Consider the following 27,026-nt stretch of genomic DNA (forward strand, 5'->3'; position numbering starts at 1 on the left):
GTTTATAAGCCCTTAGCACAAATTCTGACTCATAGAAAGAGCTCAATTGTCTTGTTGTTGTTATATATTATTCTCCACAAGGTTAGGAGGCTAAGGGAGAAAAAAGAGTGACTTTTGGAGGGGAACTCAGCCCTATTTATGATGAATTCAGGGGCTTCATTTCGGTTGTATCTTTGGCAAAGGATCTCAGTAGATATCCTAAAAACTGCGTGAGTTTTAAAGGAACTTGAGTTCCAATCCCTGTCTAGCGTTTCATGAGCTGTGTTACTTTGGCTAATTGAGCCTAAGTCTGTATTTTGCTTTTTAAATGGGCATAATAATTTGTTCTTGCCTATATACAGTGACAGTGAGGATTATCTGCTTGGCACATTGTCCCATAATCAAGATTAATTTGTTTCTCGCTCTCCCATATTCCCCTCCACCCAGCCCCTTTCTTTTTGTGTCCTAACCTTCTGCTTCCCCCTGGGGGAAGGGGCAGTGTTCATCCTATTCTTTGCTGTATCCCAGCATCAGACACTACCTAGCCACAGGGAGAACATTCCACGTAGGCTTGGGGAAATAGACAGGTCGACAGTCTGTCTTTGGTGTTCGAAAGACACCAGAACTCACACAATTCCGCACGTAAGGTGTGGGTGCCTTTCTCTTACTTGAAACCCCCTTCATCAGTCAGGGAGCAGTCTTGCTGATGGTGCCAGCCTACGTTCCCCAACCAACAGCCCCAAAGTTTCCCCGGAGCCTGGAGGCGCTGGGTACGCGTGGCCGAGCCCGCACCAATGTCTGCGGTTCTACCTCGCCCACCTCCTCACCCTCCCCTCGGAGCTTGCAGCTGGCCAATTGCAGCCCTCCTCGGGCGGCTGGCTCGCTCCCCGCGCCGTCTGCCGCTCTCCCACCCCAGCCCTTCGCTCCCCAGCCCTTCGCTCCCAGCCCTCAGCATCTCGGCTCTGCTCCTGGCGCGCGGGTTTCGCGGAGCGCAGAGCGCAGAGTCAGCGCTGGGCATCCGGCTCTCCCAGGCCCTGCCCGCGCCTGGCTGACCCCTGCCCCCGCTCCTCCGGCTCTTCCCGAGAGGGGACTTCTGGCCCTGAGGAAAAGACGGCGTTGTTCCCCAAACTTCATTTGAAAGGGAACCGGTGTGGGAGAAGACCGAGCAGGGCGAGCTATGGACCCTGTGAGTCAGGTAGGACAGAGCCCGGCAGGGCGGCTGGTGCTGGGGACCCCGGGGCTCGGGAGCCGCCCACTCCTCACTCTCACGCTTTTCCTTTCTCTCTCTTGTCTCTCTCGTCCGTAGCTGGCATCAGCAGGCACCTTCCGGGTGCTGAAGGAGCCCCTTGCCTTCCTGCGAGCGCTGGAACTGGTGAGTAGACGTGTGCAGAGATGGGTACCCAGAAAGCCAACCATCAGGTGAAGAGAGGTGGGGTGGGGGTGCTGTCTGCTCGGTTCTGCTCAAAACCGAGGGTTCAACTCCCCTACTCCAATCTACCCCACTCCCAGGTGCCATTCCAGGATGGCGGGGACAGGATCGAGGGGCCGCTTGGAGGCGGGAGTGTGGACGAATTTTTTGCAGGCGCTTAGACGAGGTGTCGTCTCACCTCAGCGCTGACAAACGCGCCAGGGCTGAGGAAAGAAGCCTCCTCGGAAGATGGAGATGGGAGGGGAGCAGATGGAGGGGCTGCTGCTTGGCTCTGGCTGCTCACCTGGATTTTCGCGGGGGTGAGAGCCTGAGAGATGAGATGCGAGGCTGAGCTGAGTAGCTGAGAGTACTTGGCCAACCTCGAAAAATTGGTCAGCACGGGGACAGCTCTTCGCCTGGTTTCGGATGCTGGAAGCGCTGTCGTCAACTGCTCTGCAAGAGCTCCAGCGACAGAGAAGCTGCGAGGCTACGAAAAATAGTGGGTTAGAAAGTATGACTCCTTCTTTCTATGTACTCTGGCCAGTCCTAGAGGACTCTTCTGATTTTCCCAGATCTCCCAAGCGTTCTTTGTGTAGCTTTCGTCAAGGACTGAGCTTTGGGAAGTTATATTACTCTTAGGGTTTATCCCCATTAAAACAAAACAAAACAAAACAAAACCATTCCAACGGTCCTATGGCAACTTGTCTATTGACAGAGGAATGAGACAGAGAAACTCACAGAGCAATGTTAGTGTTGTTGGCTTGGATGACGGTTATTCAGAGTGAAATCTGCAGGTCACACATTCTCTCTTGCTAGGAGCTCTGAAAGGCAAGCGAACCTATCTGAACAGAAAGTTCAAAGCCCGTCATATAGCATTAATCACAGGCCCTACCACTGACTAGCTGGGAAATTATGTAAGAGCATGTTCTGTCCTCCCAGATCTTAGCTCCAAGGGCTAGATCTGAGTCTGGCTGTACAACTGTGGTGCCTGTTTACATACATGATCTATAGGATAGTCACATTTGCCTTGTTTTCAGACCTGCATGAAATGCATGAATATATCAGTTTGACATGCATCAAGACTGTATTTGGAAAGCCTGAACTAGATGTTCAGAGATGGCTATTCTAAAACTGTTTTCCTTATAGTTAAGTTAAACAAATCAAACAGTGCTCATGGTCCAGGAAACTTTCAGTTGGCTTTCTCAGAATTCTGCACACATTCATTTGTTCTGCCATTCAATAAACATTCCCTGTGAAAGAGTGTTTTTTAAATTAAAATAATAGCTCCATTACCAAGCCATTGTCTCTCAAAACAAAATTCAAAGACCTGACATCGTTTTTCTGATACAAATGTCACTTACCTGAAACATTAGTTTGTTTTCTCTTAAGTCCTGTTGCAACATTATTTCATTCCACTCCTCATCACACAGCCTCTACTGATATATTTCAAAGACTGGTAAACCTGGATGAATTTGTTTAAAATGTGGATTTCTGGACATTAATCAAAATATGAGGAAGATGTGTACCCATGGATCTGAATTTTAAACATGTTCCCTGAATAATTCCTATGCATATTGAAGTGGAGGACCACCAAAGCTCCCTCTAAAATTCAAAAGCACTTTTTACCTTAAAGCTCTTGTTATTTCTGTTCATACTGTATGCAATGCCCTCAGACCCCAAGCTGAGAAAAAAGTTTGTTTTTTAACCTCAGTTTAAATATTACCTCCTCAGTGAAGATTTCTGTCAGATTTACTCTTTTTCTTTTTCTCTACCCCAAATTGAATTCTTTACCTCATTCTTTGGGCTTCCACTTCATTCATTCATTCATGTGAATTTATCATACTGCATTATAGTTGTTGTTTTTTTCTTGGTGTGTGTGTGTGTGTGTGTGTGTGTGTGTGTGTGTGAGAGAGAGAGAGAGAGAGAGAGAGAGAGAGAAGTTATTAAGTTATTACATTTAAAGTATTTACAATCTTTCCTCTCTCTCTCCTAGGCCTCTAAGGCTCCAAGGAGGAAGGGCTTTTGCTTTTAAATCAATTGTTAGCCTCTCATTTGTGGAAGAGGATCTGAATAATAGACAAAAAACTTATAAATGAGTAAGTTAGTTGATCAACATTTTAAAAGAACTAAGGTGGAGACATCAAAGCAGAGAGATGGAAAGTTTGTTGCTGAGAAAGTTTAATGTACTGGAAAGAGAGAAAGAAAACATGTTTTATGTGCATGCAGTGGCATGAGAGCCACTCTGAGATACCTTTTCTGTAGAAGAGATTGACAGTTATCTCTTAGATGGCAGGAAGCATTTCCACCAGTGCTTTTCATAGTGCTTGGTGAACGGTAAGTGATCAACAAAAAAGTGTAAATTTATAATGACAGAGCACTGAAAATGTCCCAGTTTCTTCTGTTCCATGATAGAGCAGCTTTAAAGTTGGCAGTATTTAAAGTCTTTAAATAAAGTCCTTTTGTTTTTCGGTATTTATGCTTTAGAAATAAAAATATATTTTCTCAAAGCTCCCTTGGAAATCCTCAGAAGGCCAAGGGTCCCTTAAACCCCATTTGCTCCAGTGCTCTGTGCCTCTCACATTCTCAGTTTGGCTTTGTCATTTGCAACCATTCCCACTGCTTGCTTGGTGAGACTCCTTTGGACACCTGGCTACTTTTTCTTGAGTTGCAACCCCTTCCCAGGCTGCTGTGTTTGTCATACTTTAACCAAAAAGTAGAGAAGTTTGAGTTTCATAGCAAGGTCTCCTCACTACAGGCAGCTCCTCCCTGGCCACTTTTTGTGCCTCTTCTTCCTCAACTCCTTGCTCCAGGATGCTCTGGTGTGCCGCACATCTCCAGAAAACTTCACGGTGTCCTATAGCTCCCCTGTGCCATGCCAGCCCTTTTTGACAAGCCTTCCCCTTTGCACATCCACAGAATCTTCTTAAAGATTATTCACTCTAAAAGAAAAATTTTGTTCCAGCTTTAAAGTAAAAAAAAAAAAAAAAAGTGTATGTAAAGATGTATGTTCAAGATATATGTACAACATCATTTGTAGAGGAAAGAACTGGAAACAATTAATCCATTAATAGGACAATCATTAAAGTATGAGTCAAACATGTTGTGAACTATTATACGGCCATTAAAAAGAATGAGTTAAATTAATGTCATTGACCTAGAGGTCAATATATGTAATTGTGTATGATAAAATGAACTGAGAAAAATCGAGTTTCATTCTTAATATTTGATAAATCTTTTAAATGGAAAAAAGTGATTTTTATTCTTTTAATCAACATGTGGAAAATTTATTCAATAAGATTTCAAAGTAATGAATAGAGTCAATACTATTTTATTTTTGTAAAAATAAGAAAAGAAGTCTTGGGTCTTCTCTTCCAAGGTGACCAAGAAAAGGAGGAATAATGGTTGTGCCAAAAGGGGCTGTGGCCATGTGCAGCCTATTCGTGCCCAGCTGCACCCAGTGCATGCCCAAGGACAAGGCCATTGAGAAGTTCGTCATTTGAACTTCTTGATGACTCTGAGGGGAGAACATAACTTCTTTATGTCTGTAGGGGAGAAAAAATAATATTTCTCTAACCTTCTAGGTTCTTGGCTGAGATTTCTTATAATAAATACAGATAAACAGGAGAAAAACCAACAAAAGTTTAATAACATGCATACTTCCTGTATACATTGGAGAGTCTCAGGAAAACTAACTCTCCCCAAATGGCCCAAGCCATCACCTTAAATGTCATCTCTAACTAAATATAAAATAAGATTTAGGGTGGTAGGGGAGCCAGTTATGAGAGATTATGGAGGGGAGGAAGCACAGAAACAAAGTGTAAAGTTGTTATATAGATTTAGGTCATTGACTTCTCCATTCATAAGTTTCTAGAGAATTAGTCACCCTCTGCCTGGTACAGAGATGGAGACACCTTTACAAATGCAGATTTCTCTTATAAATATAAATGTCCCTTATAAAAAGGTAACCTCTGGATTTTTATAACTTCTGTGTCTGCAGTTTCTCAAAATAACCTTATATTGAAGAGGCATATTTGTTGCGGGCGGGGGGGGGGCACGCAAATTCTGCTCCCCTTTATGCCCTTTTGTGAAAGTTAACTATCAAGACTTTTGGCATAAAGGGCCTATTTCTGGGTCCTGTTACTACCCAAGACTGACACAGTACCATCTACAATCCTACCACATCACACCACATTTTAACTCCCAATTCTTTCCTGACAACTTATTCTCACAATTTTGTTAGTTTGGGAAAATGTATATTTTTTTACTTCATATGTATCACTTTGTTAATATAATGAGTATGTTATTTTTATTTTTAAATGAATTAGTAAATAACTTCTTCAATCAAAAAAAAAAAAAGTTTGTCATTCGCAACACAGTAGAGACCACAGCTATTAGGAGCATTTCTGAAGCTAGTGTCTTCAAGGCCTATGTACTTCCCAAGCTGCATGTGAAACTACATTACTGTGTGAGTTGTGCCATTCACAGCGTGGGGGGTCAGGAATCGCTCTCCTCAAGCGGGAACCATGGAACAGCCCCGCCCCCATTTAGACCTGCTAGTGCTGCCCCAGCACCTCTGCCAAAGCCCACGTAAAGAGCCAAGTCCTTAAGGACTGAAGAAATGGTCTCTGGAAAAGATAAAATAAAATGGAAGGTATTCTTTAAAAAAAGAAGGAAATAGGGTTGTGTGTGTGTGTGTGTGTGTGTGTGTGTGTGTGTGTGTGATTTGTATGAGTGTAAAGTATAGATATATACCACTGAGTTATCAGAATTGATTTTTTTCTGAAGAGTATAATTTGAGGTGCGGGGAGGAGAGAAGAGAGTGAAGGAAAGCTGTCGTATGCTGGAAGAATCATAGGCATGAAACTTCTCCACAGTTCTGCACATGAGTAATTCTTAAAAATAATCCATATTTTAAGTGATTTCCTATGGAATGACCATATGAAGTGATATTGCCTCCTCCACTTTGGATTTATAGCCTTAGAGAGAAAATGCACTTTATTTATGAGTTCTTAGCTTAGGAAGGGCTCATGGATACAGCAGATTTAAAGTTTAAATCACATAAAAGTCAAGCCTTAAGGAAAAAGCTTTAGCCAATTTCAAATACTTTGAGGCAAAACTCCCAAATACTTAATCTCTACTTAAATGAGGTCAGGGGACTTTCACTATCTTGTGAGTCAAAACCAAAATTCAGGACACAGCACTGACTCTGATATTCTCTAAGGATAAAATAGGTCCAGCAAATGTCTTAAACCATCATTTGAAAAATGGATCATTCCACCGATCATTCTTATTTTGTTACTTGCCAGTAAGACTTTGGTCTGTGTTTCTCCCTAGCACTACCTCTTTAAAAAATTCTGTTAACACATTCTTTTCTCTGCTATTCACAAGGCTCTGGATCTGTACCTGTGGATTTATGTGCAATGGAATATGGGGGACTTCACATTGTCCAGGCCCATGGTACAGATGTTAGGGCATTGAAAAAACTTCAACTCCTCAAAATATTTGCTTGATTGGCACAGTCCTCCCACACAAAGCCTCAGGTCCAGAGTCTGTTGCTATAGAATTAACTGCCGGGTCAGCTTGCCTGATTCCTCTCATTCTTATTCCTGACTCATTCTTATTCTTGACATCCAATCCTAATTTTGTTAACCATTTCTGCTACAATGCCTGGATCTAACATCTCCATCTGCCTTTCCAAAGAAGGCCAGCAAATCCAGAGATGTAGTGTGTCTGATGTATAATGTATTGGTCTACTTGATTTAAATGGAGGCACCTGCTTTACATAATCTTCATTCATGAATCTAAATTCTGAGCTATGTTTCCAAGTAAACATCATACTTCTTACTTGATATTAATAGTATATATAAGTAATATAAACAATAATAGTTACCTTTTTAAATCCCAGTCAGAGAATAATAGTTACCTTGCCATGCAAGCTCACACGAGGCACTATATTTCAGTGCTTTCTGTATATTATCATGTTGAATCTGTATGACTCTAACATTCTCATTTCACCATGAAGCTCAGGCATGTTAACTAACTCATTAAGGACAAGATTACAGGCAATGGCGAAGCTAAGATTTGAGCAGTCTCACTCTAAACTTTATTTTCTTAAATGCTATACTCTTCTGCTTTCTTCAAGGTATTAAACACCTGTTATACCTTATTCCTAATTCTCAAAGAGACTTTAAAAGGCAAATACTATCCTATTATGCAGTTTTTACTTCATCTAGTAAGAAATATATTTGAAGCTTTTCTGGAAATGCCAAGGAGTGTTTCTATTTAGAGATGAGCTCAACAGATATCAATTGTCAATTACATTGTTTTATTTTTCTGTTGGTTATTAATTAACCAAGGCAGAGTAGGTTCCTATTAAAAAATCAGTATCTTTTCATATTAAATATATATAAAAAGACTGATTATAAAGCCAATAATTTAATCTCATTTTCTGGTATTTATTTTTCTATTTTCTTAAAAAAAAATCTGTGTGCATGAGTCAGACAACTTTTTTTCCAAATATGAAGAAAGAGAATTTCTAATTTATAACTTATTTAAATTGTGAGCAGTAATCTACTAATGTAATTTCAAAGCTACATTAATGTAGATTTAATTAATTTTCTAACCACGCAGTTAGTGATAAAAATCATGTGCAATTGGAATATGAATTAAAAATACATTTTTCATAAAAGAGTAACTTCTCAGTGTTCTAAAAGATTTATCATTTAATGTTTTTCTGAGTTTGTTTGGCTCTACAAGTATAGAAAAAAAGAGAGAGAGAAATATTTCTTATGGATTTTAATCCCAATTTTTTATTTGTCATTAGCTCGGTGACCTTGGGCAAGTTATTTAATTTCACTAGGTTTCATTTTTCTCATCTATAAAATGGGACTGATAATAGTTTCTAATTCAAAATGTTGATATGAATGATTAAATGTTTTAATCTAAGTAAACAACCTTGCACAGCGCGTGGGCTATAATAAGAGCTCAAGGTGATGATAATGATGATGATGATAGTGATGATTCAGGTGTTTCTAGTGATGATGGAAAAGGAGAAAGTAGAAATCCATCATCGGGTAATTTAGAGCATTATGGCTAACTTTAGCTGCAAGTTAGAGTATTGGCAAAACTTTGAAGTAGAAAATCTATATTCACTCTTGCAAGTATTTCTTTTGAGCCCCTCTACCTCTAAACCATGCTGCCATGGTTATTTTTATCATAGCATGAATGATTCTAGGGACTTTCTTCTTGGAATGTTTGCATTTCAAAGAGTATTCCAGAGAGGCCAATATTAGCCTAAAGGAAAAATTCTAATGGAAGAATAGCAGTCATTTGGTTCTTGGGAATATTTTCTTGAGTTGTAGGGAAAGATTTTCCTGATCTTTCTCAAATCATAATCTATAGACATTGATTATGCTGGAAAGAGTTACGGTGTACCCAACCTAATTCTCCAGATGACGTCTTCATAGGGTCAGCCACACTCTGAACCCCAGGTGCACCTGGCATTTGAGTCTCTCAGATAGCAATAAGGAAAGAATCCTGGACTCATGCTCAAGAATCTTGGACTCATGCATCATCCTTTGTTCTCTATTCTCAAGGATTCACATCTTTCCTCGATCCAGGTAAGAAAAATTATCATGTGTTCGCAGAAAAAAAACTGAAAAGTCTCTAAGGAATGTGTATACAGATCTCATTACCTGCCTTTGAGTCTTCATCTTCAACAAGCATGTATTTCACCTTGGCCATATTTGTAATGATTCTTGTTCACTCTATTATCTTGACCTTCTTTTGAGAACCTCAGTTTCCTCACATGAATATTGGGGACAATACTTTTTGCCTAACTTCCCATAATGTGAAATTTTAAGTGAGATCAAGCATGTAAAACACTTTGTAAACTATTAAGCACCCTCCAAAAGTAAAGATAGTTGTGATCATGATAATCATGATCAAAAGATGATGATAAGTACCATTTTCCAATCTAAGTGACTGTGAACACCATAAGATAATTGCCCTAGAGAATAGGGTGAGTCGTGAAGTATAAGGGCCTGATTTCTGCTCACTGAGGGGTTGAGTCCTTCCTAACCACAACCAGCCTTCTAGCCTCTGCCCCAATCTCTTTGGTCTTATTGGCAGCTGCAAGAAAGAATGATGCTTCCAGTTGAAACTGACACATCATGAAAATTTGGGAGGTTCATCCTCACCCCTTCTACCTCTTATACGCAAAACCAATTTCTTGCTCTGTACACATTTCACATTTCTTTAGTGTCTGGAGGGGCCTGGTGGTGGTTTCTTGCTGCTCTGATGGACTTTTGCACATGCTACATTCTCTGCTTAGAACATTCTTCCTCTCTCTTTTCCTCCACCTCTTTTGGCTGGCAAATTCCTCTTGTGCCTTCAGGTGTCAGCTTAGATGTCAATTCTTTCGGGAGGATAGCTCTGAGTAGGGAGGTGCCAGTACATGAAGTCAGCCTCCTGATGGCTCTCGAGCATTCTCTTGAATGACTTGTTTACATTTTAGCTTCTCAACAAGACTAAACCCTTAGTGAAGGCAGGGATCTTGTTTGTGTTGTTTATCAGAACATTCTAACTATCTAACTGTACTTGGCACACAATAGGAACCACTCCAGGGACATTTGCAAATCCCACCAAAACACCCAGGAGGTAGGTTCTTAAGGAAAGAAGTGATTGTAGGAAGTGAGGGAAGTAAGGAGGGAGAAAAGAGAATGGATAAAGAAAAAAATAAATCTTTGAGAACACATTAGATGTTGTATAAATTCCCTTTCGTAATCTCCATTATGAAGTGGAATTATGACTTCCATAGAAGCAATTGTTTAGCAATTACTCTTAGTTGTAGAGGAGAATGACTCACACAGGCTGACTCCATCGTCAAAGAAAAAGGGCACTTGTAGGAATACGCACTGCACAATAAGAGAGGAGAGCTCTTACAGAAGTAAAAGTATGAGGATCGTAAGAGGCCCATGCCTCATGTCCCTAGGTTCAGGGCAATGAGTAGCAGCAGCGAGAGAGTGGCGCCAGTGTTGTGTCTTGGCAACTCTTCTGCTTGCCCTCTTGTGCGTCTCCTTTCTGCTTCTCGTTTGGCACATTCTTTCTGTGATTCTAATCTAATGACCTATGAGAAGACATCTGATTGGCTCGGCTCGTAATTTTTTCAGTTTGGACACTACTCTCAGCCCCAGGCTATATCAGGCTACAGATTGACTACCCATGGAACAAATGCCCACTGCTGGTCCTGTCACTTGTGATCTGAATAAAAAGCATCATGAGATTCAAAACATGCACCCCCCACCGCCACTCCCAGACTCTTCTTTCATTTACAGAAGTGGGAGGAACACGTCTTCATGTAGTGGGCACAATAGGCTCAGGGAGAGGTTTCCATGTCTGGTGGAAGAATAAATTATTTTTTTTACCACCACTTCTCATATTAAGATAGCACTAGTACTTTTCTCAAAAAGAAAATGTTGCATCTTTGAGATCTGGGGGATAGCATTCCTGGAATTCTCTCTGGTGAAGGATTATTGATGGATTCACACTGATGATGTACCTTGGGCTTTTTAGCATGCTGGGCTCTACCAGCTTGTACCATCTTTCTCATCATTTGAAAAATTTCTTCCTGAAAGGAATGATAGTGCTTTGCCTACTGATGAGACAGCCCATTTATGAAGGAAAATGTATTTCCCCAAACCCATATGCACTTTATCTTAATACATTAATTAATTGCTTGTGCTTATTAATTTGGTAGAAAATAGAAAAACACAAATGGGTCCCTTGCTGGAATCTTGGCTTTTCTTTCTAGCTATGGGGCACTGAGCAGATTGCATAATTGTGCTGATCCTCAGGTCCATAGCCATCAAATGAAGATCAGAAGAGTCATGTCTTTTGATGGCTGTGAGGGTTAAGTAAAATAGAGCTTGTAAAACCCCCAGCATAGTGTCTGGTCCATATTGAGGCTCCCTAACTGTATCTAAGGAAGAGGTTGTTAAAGTTGATGATATGATATCCACAAATAAAATTAAGCATTCCTACAATTTGTAGCACCATATAAACATAAAGTTTACTTAATATACTATTTTCCTATCATTTTTTGTTTCAATCATTATCTCTCCATTGGAAGAATGTTGATTGTGAAATGATCGTAAGCTATATACAAGTAATATTAACACTAATATGTAAGGACAAACACTATACTAGATGCTATACATATATTATTTCACTTAATCTCCAAATTATCTTTGAAGGACCAAATAATATTCCCTTTTTACAGGTGAAGAAACTGAGGCCTGGAGAGATTGAGCAACTTGCCTACCATGCTCGTATGTGATAGAGTCAGGATTTGAACTCAGGCAATTGAATGCCAAACTACTTGATCTCAATCATTTTTCTATGTTATCTTCCATTAATAGAGATCACTTATTACTCCTAGGTATTGAAGTTAAATGATTTTTCCAATTAAAAAAGATGGAGCAATATAAGTAATTTCTTCTTAAACTCATGTCTTCTTATTCTTTATTCAGGTTCCTTTCCACTATCTCATGCTGTCAGAGCACAAAGCAAAATTTAAATGCCCCCGTAATGACTAGGGACGTCCATACCTTCTCCAGGACCTTTTTACTTCTCCAAAACACTTCTATTCCCTGAGAAAATTTTAATGATCTTGTGTATCTTTTCTCACAAAATCTTTATTCACTGATCCATTTTATAAAGAAATTCATGTTTAGGAATATGTTGTTAAAACTTGCCTATAAAGAGTTCTGTAGAATTCAGAAAAGATTTGGATATTTAGCGAGAATAAGAACACTTACATTCTTTTGGATGGCTGGTAAATTACTCAAGTCATACAGGTTCTATCATGGATACAGGAGAAGCAAATTAATTTTATCTGCCCATTGTGTGTGTGTGTGCGTGTGTGTGTGTGTGTGTGTGTGTGTGGGAGAGAGAGAGAGAGAGAGAGAGAGAGAGAGAGAGAGAGAGAGAGAGAGAGGGAGGAAACAGGATATCCATTCATTGGATTTGTTATTTTGAAAGATCTGCATGCCAAGTAAGAAGACATATCCCCTATGGCTTTAATAAGAAGTGTTCACACATCCATCAGGTCTACCATGAGACTGCCTGACTGTGTCTTCATGCCCTTAATTCACCTAGTGGCTTTACTGGCACCTGATATTTGGTATTACCTGTGGGATTTTTTTTTTTTTTTAAGCTGAGATCCAGAAAAATTGAGGAGGTAAAAAGGTTCAATCTTTTACCAGATGCCAGAAAATTACTAAAAGCAAACTCTTGGTCTGAGTGAAGAATGAAGATCTTGGGGAGCTAGAAAAGGGGGCAGCTTGATGAGTAGCAATTATGATTGTGATTTAGAATAGCTGGCTTTTAGAGTCACAAGCTTGGGTTCGATCATAGACCTTGGGTGTGTTCAAAGACGAATCTACGTCACTGAGCCTTGAGTTCTTCAGGGATTTTTACCTACACAGAAGATATATTTAAATGACATTAATTAATTAATGACTGATAAACCTTGAACAAATGCCTTTATCTCCCTGTCTCTCAACTTCTTGAACTATAAAATTTGAGGGGAGGGGGTAGCAGTTATAACACAAAAGAGTAGAATTGAAATGTGTATGAGCCAATGTGTATGAAAGTTCCCATCAGAGGGCTCAATAAATGACTGTTCCTGAGTCTAGAAAATGAAAGCTCCTGTATCTGGAGAATCTTTCCTGTTAGAGCAATGTCTGATGTTTATCTACAGCTGCGGTTGTTTGAAGAAAGGGAGAAGGCATGTTTTCATCTTTCATAATCATTTACTGGAGTTTATATAAGAAATTTTGTTGTCAGAGTCACATCGCAGATTCCATTTATGAAGCAGCTGAAAGCAAAGCATGATCATTACATATGTCATTGAAATTTATTTTAAAAGACATATGCTTCATTGTTTAAAAACAAACAAAGAATATGTATGAACTTGTTAGTGGCATTAAACTCTAGCTATTCTGGGAGAAAAGGCTATGTTTACCAGCAATAGTAGGTAAATTTGAAGTATAAATGCTGTATTTTCTCTCTTTTTCATTAATTTAAATTGCTGGATGCTTTTTGTTTACTTTTAATATCTGACTTTTTTCATTTTATTTATCTCATTTGGTAACAGAAAGAGTACTTGGGTTTGACTGCCAGCTCCACCACTGACAAGCTATGTAATCATGGACACATTAGTTAACCTCCCTGAGCCTTTCATATTTCTAAGAGTGGAAATAATGATAACTAACAGGCAGAAATATTATTATGTTCGTTAAGTGATATAACATTTGCAAAGAGTAATGGCACATAGCAAGCATTCGATGCATGATTCTTTCTTTTCCTTCTTTTTCCCCAAATATATTTTATTATCAATATGTGGAAATAATAAATTGAAAAAATTCACGAGTCTTTTGTTTCTCTAGATGTTCCTAGGTGACATTTGATGTGCTCTCTCTCTCTCTCTTTCTCTCTCTCTCACACACACACACACACACACACACACACACACACACACACACACACGCCTGTGCACACACATTCTTTGTAAAGACCATAAGAGCAGGTCTATATAACCCAAATGAATTCAAGTGGACCAGTAAAATTTGACAGGTGTGGTTGGCAAGGAAGGAATGATTAGACTGGAATGTCAAGTACTGGATCAGTGTTCCAGGTACATTGGAGCCCCAGGCTGTCTGCAGTTTTTGGCAAGGTGACCATGAATTTGTGAAGTTGTATTCTCAAAGGGATAACATAGACTCCATAAATAGGGGGAGTTCATTATAATGGTTGTAAATTAATTAGCTCTTGCTGTGTGCCAGGCTGTCCTGTGTCAGTGCTATCTACATTATATATACAACTCCATTCATTCCTTACAATGACCTTATAAGGTTTGCTTGCCTGAAGTTACAGAACTGATAAGTGACGAGAGATTTCAAGCCAAGTCTCTCTGGCCCCCGCTGCTTCTCCCATTCTTGCCGTGATCTACATATACTAAGTATATTTGAGTTTGGGGTGGACTTTTTTGGCATGCTGTCTAGATCCATTTTGTGCATAAGTGATATTATATTAGTTTAATATCACAAAAATATAAGCCAAATTTCGATAAAAATTACACAATATCTTTCTACTGAGAAATAACTGGGGTTAATATTTTGAAAAAATACTTTCAGATATTTTTGTTCATGTATCTTTTCTCCTAAAAAAAAAAAATGTTAGATTGCTGAGACTGCCATAACTAAGTACGGCAAACAGTGGAGCTTAAACAACAGAAATTTATTGTCTCACAGTTCTGGAGGCTAGAAATTGGAGATCAAGGTGTGGGCAGGGTTGATTTCTTCTGAGGGCCATGGAGGGGAATCTGTTCCATGTCTCTCTCCAACCTTCTAGTGGTTTGCTAGCAATCTTCGGTGTTCTTTAGTTTGTAGATGATGCAGCACCTCGATTTCTGTTTCTGTCTTCACGTGGTGTTCTCTGTGTGTATTTGTGTCCAAATTTTCCCGTTTTTATATGACACTAGGCATATAAGATTACGGCCCACCCAAATGCAGTATAACTTCATCTCAACTAATTACATTGGCAAAGACCCTGTTCTCAGATAAGGTCACATTCTGAGGTACTAGGAGTACGGACTTGAACATACAAATCTTGGGGGAACACAATTCGATCCAAAACAAATAGGTCCTTAGAATAAGCATTATTTTGTCACCTGCTTTGTTCTCCCTCATATTTTGGGGTTGTCTTTCCATGCCACTAGATAAAATGTCTTTCTCCATAATTTTGATAGCTATATGTTATTGCACTATATGCTTATCTTGAAAATTATTTAACTAATCTCTAATTTAAATTGTTTTCAGATATATACTATATTATTTTTAAAACCTGAATACAATCTCTTCTTAAAGATAAATGGTTACTGAACCTATATTATTATTTTCCTAGTTTCTAGGTGCTAGTTATAAATTTTTAGGATATTTGAAACAATTGCCAAATTGCCCTCCAATGAGAAGGTACCAATGTGGGCATTATCAGTTAAATGTTTTCCCAGTTTCATACATGACAATGAAATCTTGATTGAATTTGTACTTCCTTAACCTTGCAATGAGATCACAATTTTTTCCCCATAAAATTGTTTATGTTTTTATTTTCATTTGGAAATATTTTAATGAACAGAGTGGATTTGTAAAACAATAGCTGAGGCTGCCAAATTCATGGCGCTGTTCACGTGGACTTTTACATAAGCTGCTGCCTTCATCTTTCTAGGTCATAGTACTTCTCCACTGTTTTGAAATTATTTAGATTGCTCTACTTTAACTTAGGTAGAGAGGGAAAAACTGAGCCTCCCTTTTTCTGAATCATTATATAAGAATAGATTTATGTAATTTTCAGAATGCCAAAGATAGTTACTATTGCCAAAGTAATGTAATTACTAATTACTAATGACAAAGATAATTATAAATATTTTATAGTATAAATAATTTTATAATATTAATTTACCATTATTTGCATTTTGTATTATTATTGTATATTGAAGTTATTTATCCTATGTAACATTGTTTCATTTTAAATGTTGTCACGTAAATACTCATAAATGTTGTCTATATTCAGTACCTTTCAGATATGAGAATCTTGTATATATGTATATATGTATGTAGTGACACATTTATACAAATTTATATTATACTTACTTCAGGTTTGAGACACTTGGAACTTGAGTATTTTGATGGAAAGAAAAAGTGGACAGAGTGTTATTGCAGCATCTGAAGAATCCTGGGGCATATGTGGCTCATGACTGTAGAACATCCTACTAATTAAATAAATTCGGCAGCTGCCTAATGCCCAGGGCATTTCCTCTATTCCTTGGATCACATTCCTGACCACATTTGCTATAAACAAAGATAACATTAGAGATGCACTGTGCCTCTGTCTCAAATATGGCTTTTTGGGGGCACTGTGGCCTCTCTGTGAATTAAAGTAATAGTTGTGAACATTCATTGTGTACTTACTGAGCTCCAGGCCCTACGCTAAGTGCTTTCTACATGTTATGCCATTTAATTCTAACAATTCCCCTTAAATGTATGCATCATTATTTTCTCCTCTATTTATTTTTTTAAAGATTAAAAATATCAATTACAGTTGACATATAATATTATATTAGTTTCAGTTATACAACATCATGATTAAACATTTATATAACTTACCAGGTGATCACCCACTAAGTCTAGTACCCATCTGATACCATAGCTATTACAATATTATTGACTATATTCCTTATGCTGTATTTTAAATCTCTGTGACTGTTTTATAACTGGCAATTTGCACATCTTAATCCCTTCTTCTTTCACTCATTCCCCCAAACCCCCTTCCATACGGTAACCATCAGTTTGTTCTGTATCTATGAGGGTTTTTTTTATTCATTTATTTTGTTTTTTAGATTCCACATTAAGTGAAATTATATGGTATTTGTCTTTCTCTTAACATTATACCCTCTAGGTCCATCCATGTTGTTGCAAATGGTAAGATTTCACTCTTTTTTTTTTTTTTTTTATGGCTGAGTAATATTTCATTGTATATATGTACCACTCTATCTTTATTCATTTGTCTATCAATAGACATTTAGATTGCTTCCATATCTTGGCTATTGTAAACAATGCTGCAGTGAACATCGGGGTGCATATGCCTTTTTGATGCAGTGTTTTGGGTTTCTTTGGATAAATATCCAGACGTGGAATTGTTCGGTTCTTTGTCTCTAGATAGAGCCTTTGTTTTAAAGTCTATTTTGTCTGTTATAAGTATTGCTACCTCCAGCTTTATTGTTTGTTTGTTTCCATTTGCATGAAACATCTTTTTCCATCCCTTTACTTTTAGTCTCTATGTGTCTTGATGTGAAGTGAGTCCCTTGTAGGCAGCATATGTAAGGGTCTTTTTTACTTATCCATTCAGCCACCCTATGTCTTTTGATTGGATCATTTAACCTATTTACATTTAAAGTAATTATTGATAGAAATGTAGTTATCGACATTTTATTATTTATATTTTTGGTCATCTCCTCCTCCTCCTTCTCTTCCTCCTCCTTCATCTTTGTCCTCTTCTCCTTCTTCCTTCTTTCCCTTTTTCTTCTTAAAGAAATCTCTTTAACATTTCCTGTAAAACTGGTTTAATTTCGATGAACTCCTTTAGCTTTTTCTTGTCTGGGAAGCTCTTTATCTGTCCTATCATATAAATGATAGCCTTGCAGGGTTGAGCAAGGAATCCAATGCTTAGAAAAATAAGTAATGTTTAAGTGTATAGAGTTGATCATCGAAGAGCTGAGAATTGAGCTTAGCTCTTCCATGCTTCAAAAAGATCCTATGTGCTTAACCTAGCTGTTGTAAGGGAAGGAAAGGAAAGGAAAGCTCTGATTCTCTCCTAAAGATTAGATTCCTATGGGAAGAACCATCCTAGCCAACAGCCCTGCCATCCATAGCTCTAAGGAAGCGGGTTTAAGACCGAGGCAAAATCCACCAAAGTGGTCATTTGACTGAACCTACTTATTTGTCTCAGGTAGCGAATTCTGTCATGGACAGGCAGAGCAAAATTCTTCAGTTCTTTTTATATTTCAAAGCCAAATAGTTTTTTAAGCAATTTTTTTCTTATTAGTCCACTTGATAAAACAATAAATGAAAGGATGGTTTTGATTTAATTTGAATTGATATTATTTTAATTGTATAAATCAGAACCACAGTTGCTCAGGCAAATGATAGAAAATACTTAGAAAGAGCTGTGAGACTGGTTATTCCCTGCCTTTTCAGTTTATCAGTAATTTCTCTGCCACCCTTTAACCCATCCCCATCTGCTTGTGAAAATGCAAAGATCTTCAAGCTTATTAATCTTTTGTTGTATTGATTTTGGGGGATAGATACTCAATTTCCTCTTCCATTTTGGTTAGCTTGCCTTTAAAGAACCTGTGTAGCATGTCCAAGACCATCTGGCTGGTGAATGTTGGGGCCAGAATGCAAACCGGGTCTGCTCAGGGGCCAGGCAGATAATGTGTGAGGACACAGGAAGCAGGCCACCATAAGAGGCAATACTGGTGACAAGAGGTGTTTGCACACTAGAACATAAACTTCTGCTTACAAGAGCAGCTGCTTCTGCTCTAGCCAATTGTTGCTGAGCAAGAGCATAGGCCCAATGTGTTCATATATGTCCAGTTTTCTTCAGAAAACAGAAATAAGGATTTTGGCATGAATCTTGAGAGATTTTAATGTTGGACATGTCTTCCATTTTTCAAATGTTGTGAGGCTCATCCTTTGCACTATAACCAAAGCATGGTTGAATTCTTAATATGGCACTCAGTCTCCAGCTTGTTCCCACTGCTCCGCAGTTTCCTGGTGCCCCATCAGGGGCTTTGTGTCTGTGCCAAGGACCTGGCCCAGTTCTTCTTGCACAGGAGGTTCCAAGGAGCCATTTGTCGATGGATGAATGAGAACTTCGGTGTTCATAAATTCACCTTTGCTTGGTTGTTGAAGTGATGAGTCCAAAGGTCTCTTTTGCTTTCTTTCAGATAAAATAATTTTTTTTCACTAGGTATCTAGGGAGTATAAAAACATAGGGACTATGTCTTTTGGGGCCAAAACCATAATGAGAATAGAGGTGATGGCTGGTATTAACAATGTAAAGTAAGTTAACAATCAGCTCTGTTACCATGTAATGCATTGAGAAGAATTGGATTTCTCAGTCAGCCATTGTAACCTCAAAGAACTCTGTTCATAAAAAGTGTAATGTAATTGTTTGCAGTTTAAAGAATCAATGAATAAATGAATCCTAATGGGGAGGATTCTGAATATTTATCTAGAGTAGGACAGTCCAACAGAACATTCTGCAATAATAGAAATGTTCTACATCTTTACTGTCCAGCACAGTAGTCACTAGCCACATTTTCTATTGGGCACTTGAAATTGAAAAACTGAATTTTTTATTTTATTTATTGTTAGTTAATTTTAATTTAAATAGTGGTTACTGTATTGGACCACACAAGTGCAGAGAATTAGCCCATCTATCTGGTTTGCAAGGGTAATATGCTAAACTTCAGCTAAAGACTCAGATAGGGACTGGCTACTAGCTGGTAGGATATATTCATTGTGAAGTGGCTCTGTTCTTTCAAATATTCATTTTTACATTTATTTTTCAACGCACATTACACAGTTGGTGTCAGGGAGTTTTAAAGTCACCTTCCGGAAATTTATTAGATGCTGAATTTTCCAAACCATACCAGTTCTTTAGTTTATGCTTTTCATGTGTTTTATGTATTCTATCTATTTATGAATTTTATATATTTTTACATTAATTTTATACATTGAAATAAAAAGATAAAACCAACTAATAACCTTTTCTATTTGTCCCTGATATGAAGCAAGATGACAGTTGTTAAAGTTTGCACTCATTTGTTAGCATAAGAATATCTCATAATAAGAACTTTTATTTTTTAATGAAGATATGCATTTTATTTGGGAAGCAGACTAAGACCTGCAAAGATTGTTCAATGTTATGTGATATGGAGAAATTAAACAGTTTCTTCAAGGTTTAGTTATCAAGAAATCACGTCGAAACATTTGGTCTATGATTAGCAGGGCAGTCTGGTAATGTGTTGACAGTGGCCATATGAGCAGTATCATTATCATGCAAATGTACATTTAAGAAGAATGGTAATCACATTAAGAGAGCAACAGTGGTACAGATGCATCACGATTGTGGTGGCAGCCTTATGTACAACACCTGGGAATGCGCAATTCCATGTATATCTTGCCTCTCCCCCCACCACAACCATTTAGGTATGGAATTTTAGAGATGCCCAGGTGTCTTAGTTATGCAGTGTCTTAGTTTGGAGTCTCTTGAGAGCAACACCTGAGTCAAAAGGAGCTTCTATGAGGATAGTTTACTGGAAAATGAACCCAGGGAGCGAGCAGAAACGGGGAACCAGGGAAGTAAAATGGGGATGGAGAAGGAGTACCAATGTAAGGGTACATTATGAAGTTGGTCATCCTTGTGGGAGACTGTTGCTAAAACGGGGAGGGCTTCTGAGCAGCCTCATGCAATGTATCTTAGAACTACCTACCTTGAGAACAAAAGGGTAAAACAGTAAACTTTTGCTTTTTATCCCCCATTAGTCAAGACTGGCCTCATGGAAATTAAACTTCTGTCTTAGAATTTCCCAAAAACAGACTGAGGTAAAGATTAGGAGGCAGTCCCAGGAAACACTGATAAGGGGTTGGAGAAGTAAGACAGAATGGCAGTAAGGAAATAGAGTGTATTATTTAAAACGTTATTCCTATCGGCAACTGCGTGTAATTCCATCAGGAGACTCTGGGGACCAGTGTGGAACACTCATTAGCTACAGTTGTGTCACCTGGCTAATTTTATGTGCAAAAGAAGGTGGGACATGTAGTTTGTATCTGGGCATGTTGATACCTCCAACAGGACTGATGTTAAAGAACAGAGAGAGAGCACATCCTGGGGAGAGAGTCACCAGTCTCTGACACAGACACACAATATATATCCTTCAAATAGATGCTACATTCTCCACTTTGCTTTGACTAAGCTTATTTATTTATTTTTATTTTTAAAGCCATTCTGATCCTTCAATGTATCAGAAATCATTCAGCAAAAATCATTTGGTTGTAAGGAACAGTAACCCATTCAAATTGCCTTTGTTGGGGGAGGGGGAGCAGGGGAGTAAGGTATATCAGAGAGAATCAAGGTTATCAAAAGGCAAGAAGTTCAGTCGGGCTTCATGACTGAGAGGGAGAGGGAAAGGAGATCTGGGAGCTGGAAAATTAGAGAAGAGTTTTTCTGCATCATCTTTCTGGACCCTTGTTAAACCTGCTCTTTTCTTCATTTTGTGCCTTGGCTCCATTTCCCTGCCTTTTAATGTAAGTATCTTGTGCTGCTTTTTTGTGTTCTAAGAAAATATGCGCCACAAGCTCAGTTTTAACCTCACAGTTTAAGTGTCCACCACTGTTGCCCTGGCACAAATTCTCCAGAGAGTGAAAATAGCAGACTCCGCCTGCCTCTGGTACCTTTCCGGTTGAGTCCCTTGGCCAGATTTGGGAGGAGGAGCAAGACCATGCAGTATGCAGAGGCTAGCCAATGCTGTGGGGAGGGAGGTACTTCTAGAAGGGGCACTAGGTTGCTATCTCCACTTCGCCAAGTGACTTTTTTCAAGTATGAGAAAATAAGTTTATAAGAAATCACCTTCCCAAGCAGTTGATAATCAATGCTGAAGCACAAACTCCCAGGATCGTGATGGTGGTAGCTTCACAATAATTGAGAAACTAGCACAAATGAGGTATCTCTGTAGGTGGTGACAGTCATTTAGATGTTGGGGATACTAATCTTCATTTTATCTCCTGTGCAACAGGATGAGGCATTTCCATGTTTTCAACGAAACATCATTGAATTCATTAATCATTAGAGGTGCTTGGTATTAAAATTAGCTGCAAATGATGAGTGTCCTTGATTGCAGAATCAGAATATGTTTTCACTTGTGGTGCTCAAGAGTGATTTGGATTTGTTTTTGGTAACTGTTCCAAGTTTCCCTGACAGTTTCAGAGGAACTCTTTACGGAAGAGCTGGTAGGGGTACAAAGATGGGGAGAGGGAGAAGGACATATGACTTGCCTCCAAATGATCCTTTGCAAATTGTCCTTTGGCAATTGACATTTCATAAAATTTATTACCCAGAGCCCCTTTAAAAAGTCTGCTTGTTTTCTTAGCTATGAGTGTGAATTCTAGAAGGTGTATTGCATCTATATATCTATCCATCTATCATCTATCTATCATCTATCTATCTATCTATCTATCTATCATCTATCTTCATTCTAAGGTAATATAAGCATTGAACTGTTGACTCAAATGCTTTGATTAAAAAATATGTAGCATGGGGTTGGTATTCACCATCCTGGTGCCAACCTTTATCTTTAAAGGTAAAGTAATTATGATCAACTATTGGTCGCCTGCTCAGATTCCCTTTACCAAACTAGTGCACAGCCCTCTTCCCCTCCCTCAGCTGCTATGAATGTTGATTGTTAATAAGTCACAGCTGCCGCCTCTCTAGATAATTGACTTTGACCGAATGGAAGCTACCTCACCCAGGAACTTAAACTCTGCCCCAGGGGGAAACCTATAGCTATTAACGGTCCAATACTGGGGTGCAAAGGGCTCGTTCCCTTGCCTCAAGGTGGGACCACCTCTGGTTCAGTTCACACTTTAGAGCACCTGGTGGCATCAGGCTGAAGCTAGCCTCTAGCTGACACCAGATCTTTGCTCAGTTCCTTTTCCTGCTATCCCCTCATCCCCTCTCTATAGTTTCCTGGAGAGCACAGCCCCAGTAAATGCAGAGCACCTGAATCTCTGTCTCAGGCTCTGCCTCCAGGAAACCTGATCAAAGATAGGAATGTTAGTATAGTTAGACCTTATTTTTTTAAAGCCTATAATCAAAGGAAGCTGTGGAGAATTCCATTTCTGTGAAATAGTTCTATTAAATGCAGTGAAATGTGATTTATTGAAAAGAGAACTGGTTTTGAAAATCCAGACTTGAATCTTTGTTCCCCTGTGTGACCTTAAACCAATTACTTTCTGAGCCTCAGCTCCCTCATTGGAAAAATAAGAATATTAATTTTTCCTTCATCACCTATTATTCAACTGATATTTTGTAGAAGTAGTCTTTCTTTTTAGTAGTATTACTGTGACAATTTGGAGAAATAAATCTGGATATTTAGATGTGTTGGGTGACCTGTAGGTATAAAATGTCCTTAGCACACTACCTAATATAGAGTGGGCCCTTGGAAAGTGTTGTGAATTTTGAGCAGTTATTTAAAAATACTTATTTTTTAAAAAACATACATTTGTAAGTATTGGCTAACTTAAAAGACAACTCAAGCCATAGAACAAAATCTAGAAAGGGCTCCATTATAAGGATTTAGCTATTTTTTTAAGTTGGATTGATATGAAATAAATGGGTGAATGGCATTGTTTATCATTTCATATTGAGTTTGATGCATATATCAACATTCACTATTTTGAGAAATTAATTTTTGTATTGAAGTATGTGAAAAATTAAAATTTCCTACAGTATTCCTTCATCAAAGTAAATGATTTTCTGCCGAGTCTGCGATGTGATTCTTCCAAAAATAACATATTGTAATTTATACAATTCTTCCAAGTTTACTACAGCAGATTTGTGCTTAAATCCACATGATTTAATGAGAGTTGAACTATTTTAGAAAATTTTCCTTAGAAGTTTAGCAGTAACCAATAGGTGGGTGCTTATGACATTAATTTGCGTCTCTTCTGGATTTTGTAAAGTTTCCATCTTTTCTTCTGCAGCCCCCAAAATATTCAAGTGCTCATCGGTTGTCTAATGAATTAATTTCATTTTAATACTAAATATTATCACAAGCTTTACTGGAATGTATGCTCCATGAGAATGAGCTTGTCTGTCAACTTCATCTCTTAATCATGTAGAGTTTTGACTGTTTCATGTTAGGCACACAAATATTTCCTAAATGAATGGACGTACTAATAAATAAATTAGTCATTTTCCCATCTGGAATGCCATTCCGCATCAACATTTCTTGTTTAATCATTTTCTCTCCTGTTGAAATATTACCCATCCTTCTAGAACCATCTCAGATTCCCAGACTGTTCTTTTACTTATTTGAACTTTCATAAAATAAATTTCTTTTTCTGCTCTGGGAGCTTCATGTTTCCATGTCTGCCCTAGTGAGTTAGGCCGGTGTTTACCAACATAAACGAGGCATTCCAGCATAAATCTGTTCTTGTTCTCAAACTGATAAGAAGGAAGGAAATGAAACTTTTTAGAGTATTTCGTATGCCAGGCAATATATGACAGACTTTTTATCTCCTCATTACTACCTGTAAGGTTGCTACTCTTTTATAGATTAGGAAACTGAGTTTTGTTCAAAACCACATGACTAATAACTTGTAGGAAGAGGATTTAGATCTCAGTGGGTCTGACTCCAAATTCGTTGTGCTTTCCTCTACACCACTTTAGCTCAATGGTCTGCACTTTATCTGGGCCTATGATATATTACGTTCTTCAGTAAGAGAATTTTTTATCAACATTTTTAATGTATTTATTTTCACTATTGAAATAAAGCATAAATAATATTCAACAGCCACATGGAATCAATGCGCATAATTTATTATAATTTCTTTAAATGTTTTTTTCTTTAAAAATATTCTTCATTTTTTTCTAAATATGAATGTAATGGATAGTTATCATAATAAACTCAGACATTAACAGTGAAGTACAGTAAAGGATTCACTTTTAAAAGATATATTGTCAGAGGTGAAGATCATTAGTTATAATAATTTGCAAAGCATTCATGTAGAAAAAATAATGACTATGGAAAGATTCTATTCTGTAATTCTGGACTCAGAAAAAAAATCTGAAAATAAAATGCTCTAAATGACCTTATCACTTCTAAACATCACTACTATTTTTATGATGCCCTGTGTGCAAGTATTCTTTTTAAGCAGTGTGATATAGAGGAGAGAGGCCTGAATTTACTCATCAAAAGACCTTGATCTGGGTCCTGACTCTGCCACTGACTTAACTGTTGAGATCCCAGGTAAACCATTTCCATATATGAACTTCAAGGCGTTCAAATGTAAAACTAACACATTGATACCTGCTTAGCTAACTTCCCAGATTTTATAGATCAAGTAGTATATGATCCAATAACTCATTATATGCACAGAAGGTATTTTATTCTATGGGGTCAGACAGATTCATGTTCGTGTTTTGAGATTAGTTACTTCCAAGTGTGGGGAAGTTTTTCAATCTTACCTGTAAAGTTGCGATAGATATACTTACCTCATACATTTTTTTGTGATTATGAAATTTTAAAATGGATGTAAAATACTTAGAAGGCTAACAGTCAATAAGTACCCAACAGAGGATAGCAACTATGAAGAGTTAGTTATGAAAAGCATTGAATGTGGACTTCAGATTTTTCTATTCTTTGCTTTAAAAAAAATTATTATTATTTCACAGATATGATCTTTTAGACTCTGCCAGCAATTTTTAGTGAGGTTTTTAAAGAAGCTACACCATTGTTCGGTGTTACTTTGTCTTCTCCCATAAAACAGAACAGTCATTTTGAGTTTTAACAAGAGAAAGCTGAGTTATCTGGAGATATTGTCCATCATGATCTACTATGAGTGTTAAGAGCCATAAGGTTCATGGCTAAATGAGGTCCCATGGAGTTAATGAAACCCTCCCAGTGTGTAATTCTGGGCAGCTGAGGAGCAAATATATACTGTTGCCAAGGGCCATAGAATTGATGCAGGTTGTTAACCTGCTCCAACTTTACTTTCATACATCACATGAATTCTCCATTGAATGTTTTTGCCTTTTCTTCACAACTATTCTTATTCTAGGACTCTTCAAAAAAAGCTGTTCATCCACAGTTAGTGATAACATTTAAATGGAAAATTTTTTTTGGAAAAAGTAACAGCTGGGTTAATTTTATATTGTGTTGTAAATGGCTGTTGGCAGATCCTTTATGCAAGTGTGTTCTCTTATGGGGAAAGCATTTGGGAACTAAGGGGAGAGAGAAAGACATAGCCAATGCCAGTCTAGCTCCGAAAACAGCAAGACCTTCAATCACCTTGAGAATCAGGTGTGTAAGAAAAGTGTGTGTGTGTGTGTGTGTGTGTGCACGTGTGTGTATGTAAAAGAAATTTTAAATGCTGGTCATCTGGATGTAATTTTTTTTCTTTAAACAATATCAAATTTGCTAAGAGCAAAGTAAAGACCAGGCCAGAGAAATGGCATAAATTATGAGGGAATTGATCCTCTAAGATAAAGAGTGTGCTACAACCTTTCATTTCTTGTTAAAAGATTTTGTTTTTCTCTCAGAGCCTCCTCATTGGAATTCTACAATTTAAAAATATCACAAGTGAAAATCATATGAATGACTCATGCAAAATACTCAACATTTTCTTCCTCTTGGGACAATAAGCATGACAGTCTCATTTTTCTTCCTTCCTCGCACCCCCCCCCACCCCCATTAAAAATGTCATGTGTGTCTCGCTGGAAGAAAAACAAAGCTTTGTAATAGACAGTTGTCCTTTCTGGAAGTTAAATTTATGTTGTTTAATTTTACTAATCAATTTTATTTAATATTAATGTTAAATTTAGTATTTAATATATATCATAGTTTAGTGATAAAACAATTCAGTGTCCCAGTAAATACGATTCTATATGATAATTTTATTAAATACTTTTTGTGACAAAGACTAGCCTAGTGGTTAAAATATTTTGCACAAGTTAAGGGTCAGACAGATCTTGATTTCAGTCCTGATCCTGCCACATTACTTATAGAACAATGGGGAAAGTTATATTCTTCCTGAGCTTCACTTTCCAGATCTATAAAAGGGTCCAGTTTGGGAATGACATTATGTTCTAGTTAACCTCTAAGCTAGTCCCCAGTGATCCCCACCTCCTGGTACTCACATCTTTGTGTCATCCCCTCCCACATTACACTTAGTTGGTCTGCCCAATGGAGAGGTCCAAGATACAAGAAATTGAACCCTCCAGCCAGCAGACAGGG

At 38.0% G+C, this 27,026-nt stretch overlaps 1 protein-coding gene across 1 annotated transcript in view; it reads left to right on the forward strand.

Annotated features, from left to right (window-relative positions):
- Window positions 1–1,069: 1,069 nt before the first annotated feature.
- SYNPR (synaptoporin) overlaps window positions 1,070–27,026 on the forward strand; it is a 292,410-nt gene continuing 266,453 nt past the window's right edge. Inside the window, exons 1-2 of the mRNA XM_011358447.1 lie at window positions 1,070–1,174; window positions 1,286–1,351. Coding sequence (XP_011356749.1) covers window positions 1,157–1,174; window positions 1,286–1,351 — 84 coding nt within the window. The 5' untranslated portion in view covers window positions 1,070–1,156. The remainder of the gene's footprint in view (window positions 1,175–1,285; window positions 1,352–27,026) is intronic.

Source organism: Pteropus vampyrus, unplaced genomic scaffold, assembly GCF_000151845.1.
Source record: "Pteropus vampyrus isolate Shadow unplaced genomic scaffold, Pvam_2.0 Scaffold41, whole genome shotgun sequence".
In the NCBI taxonomy this organism is placed as follows: Eukaryota; Metazoa; Chordata; class Mammalia; order Chiroptera; family Pteropodidae; genus Pteropus; species Pteropus vampyrus.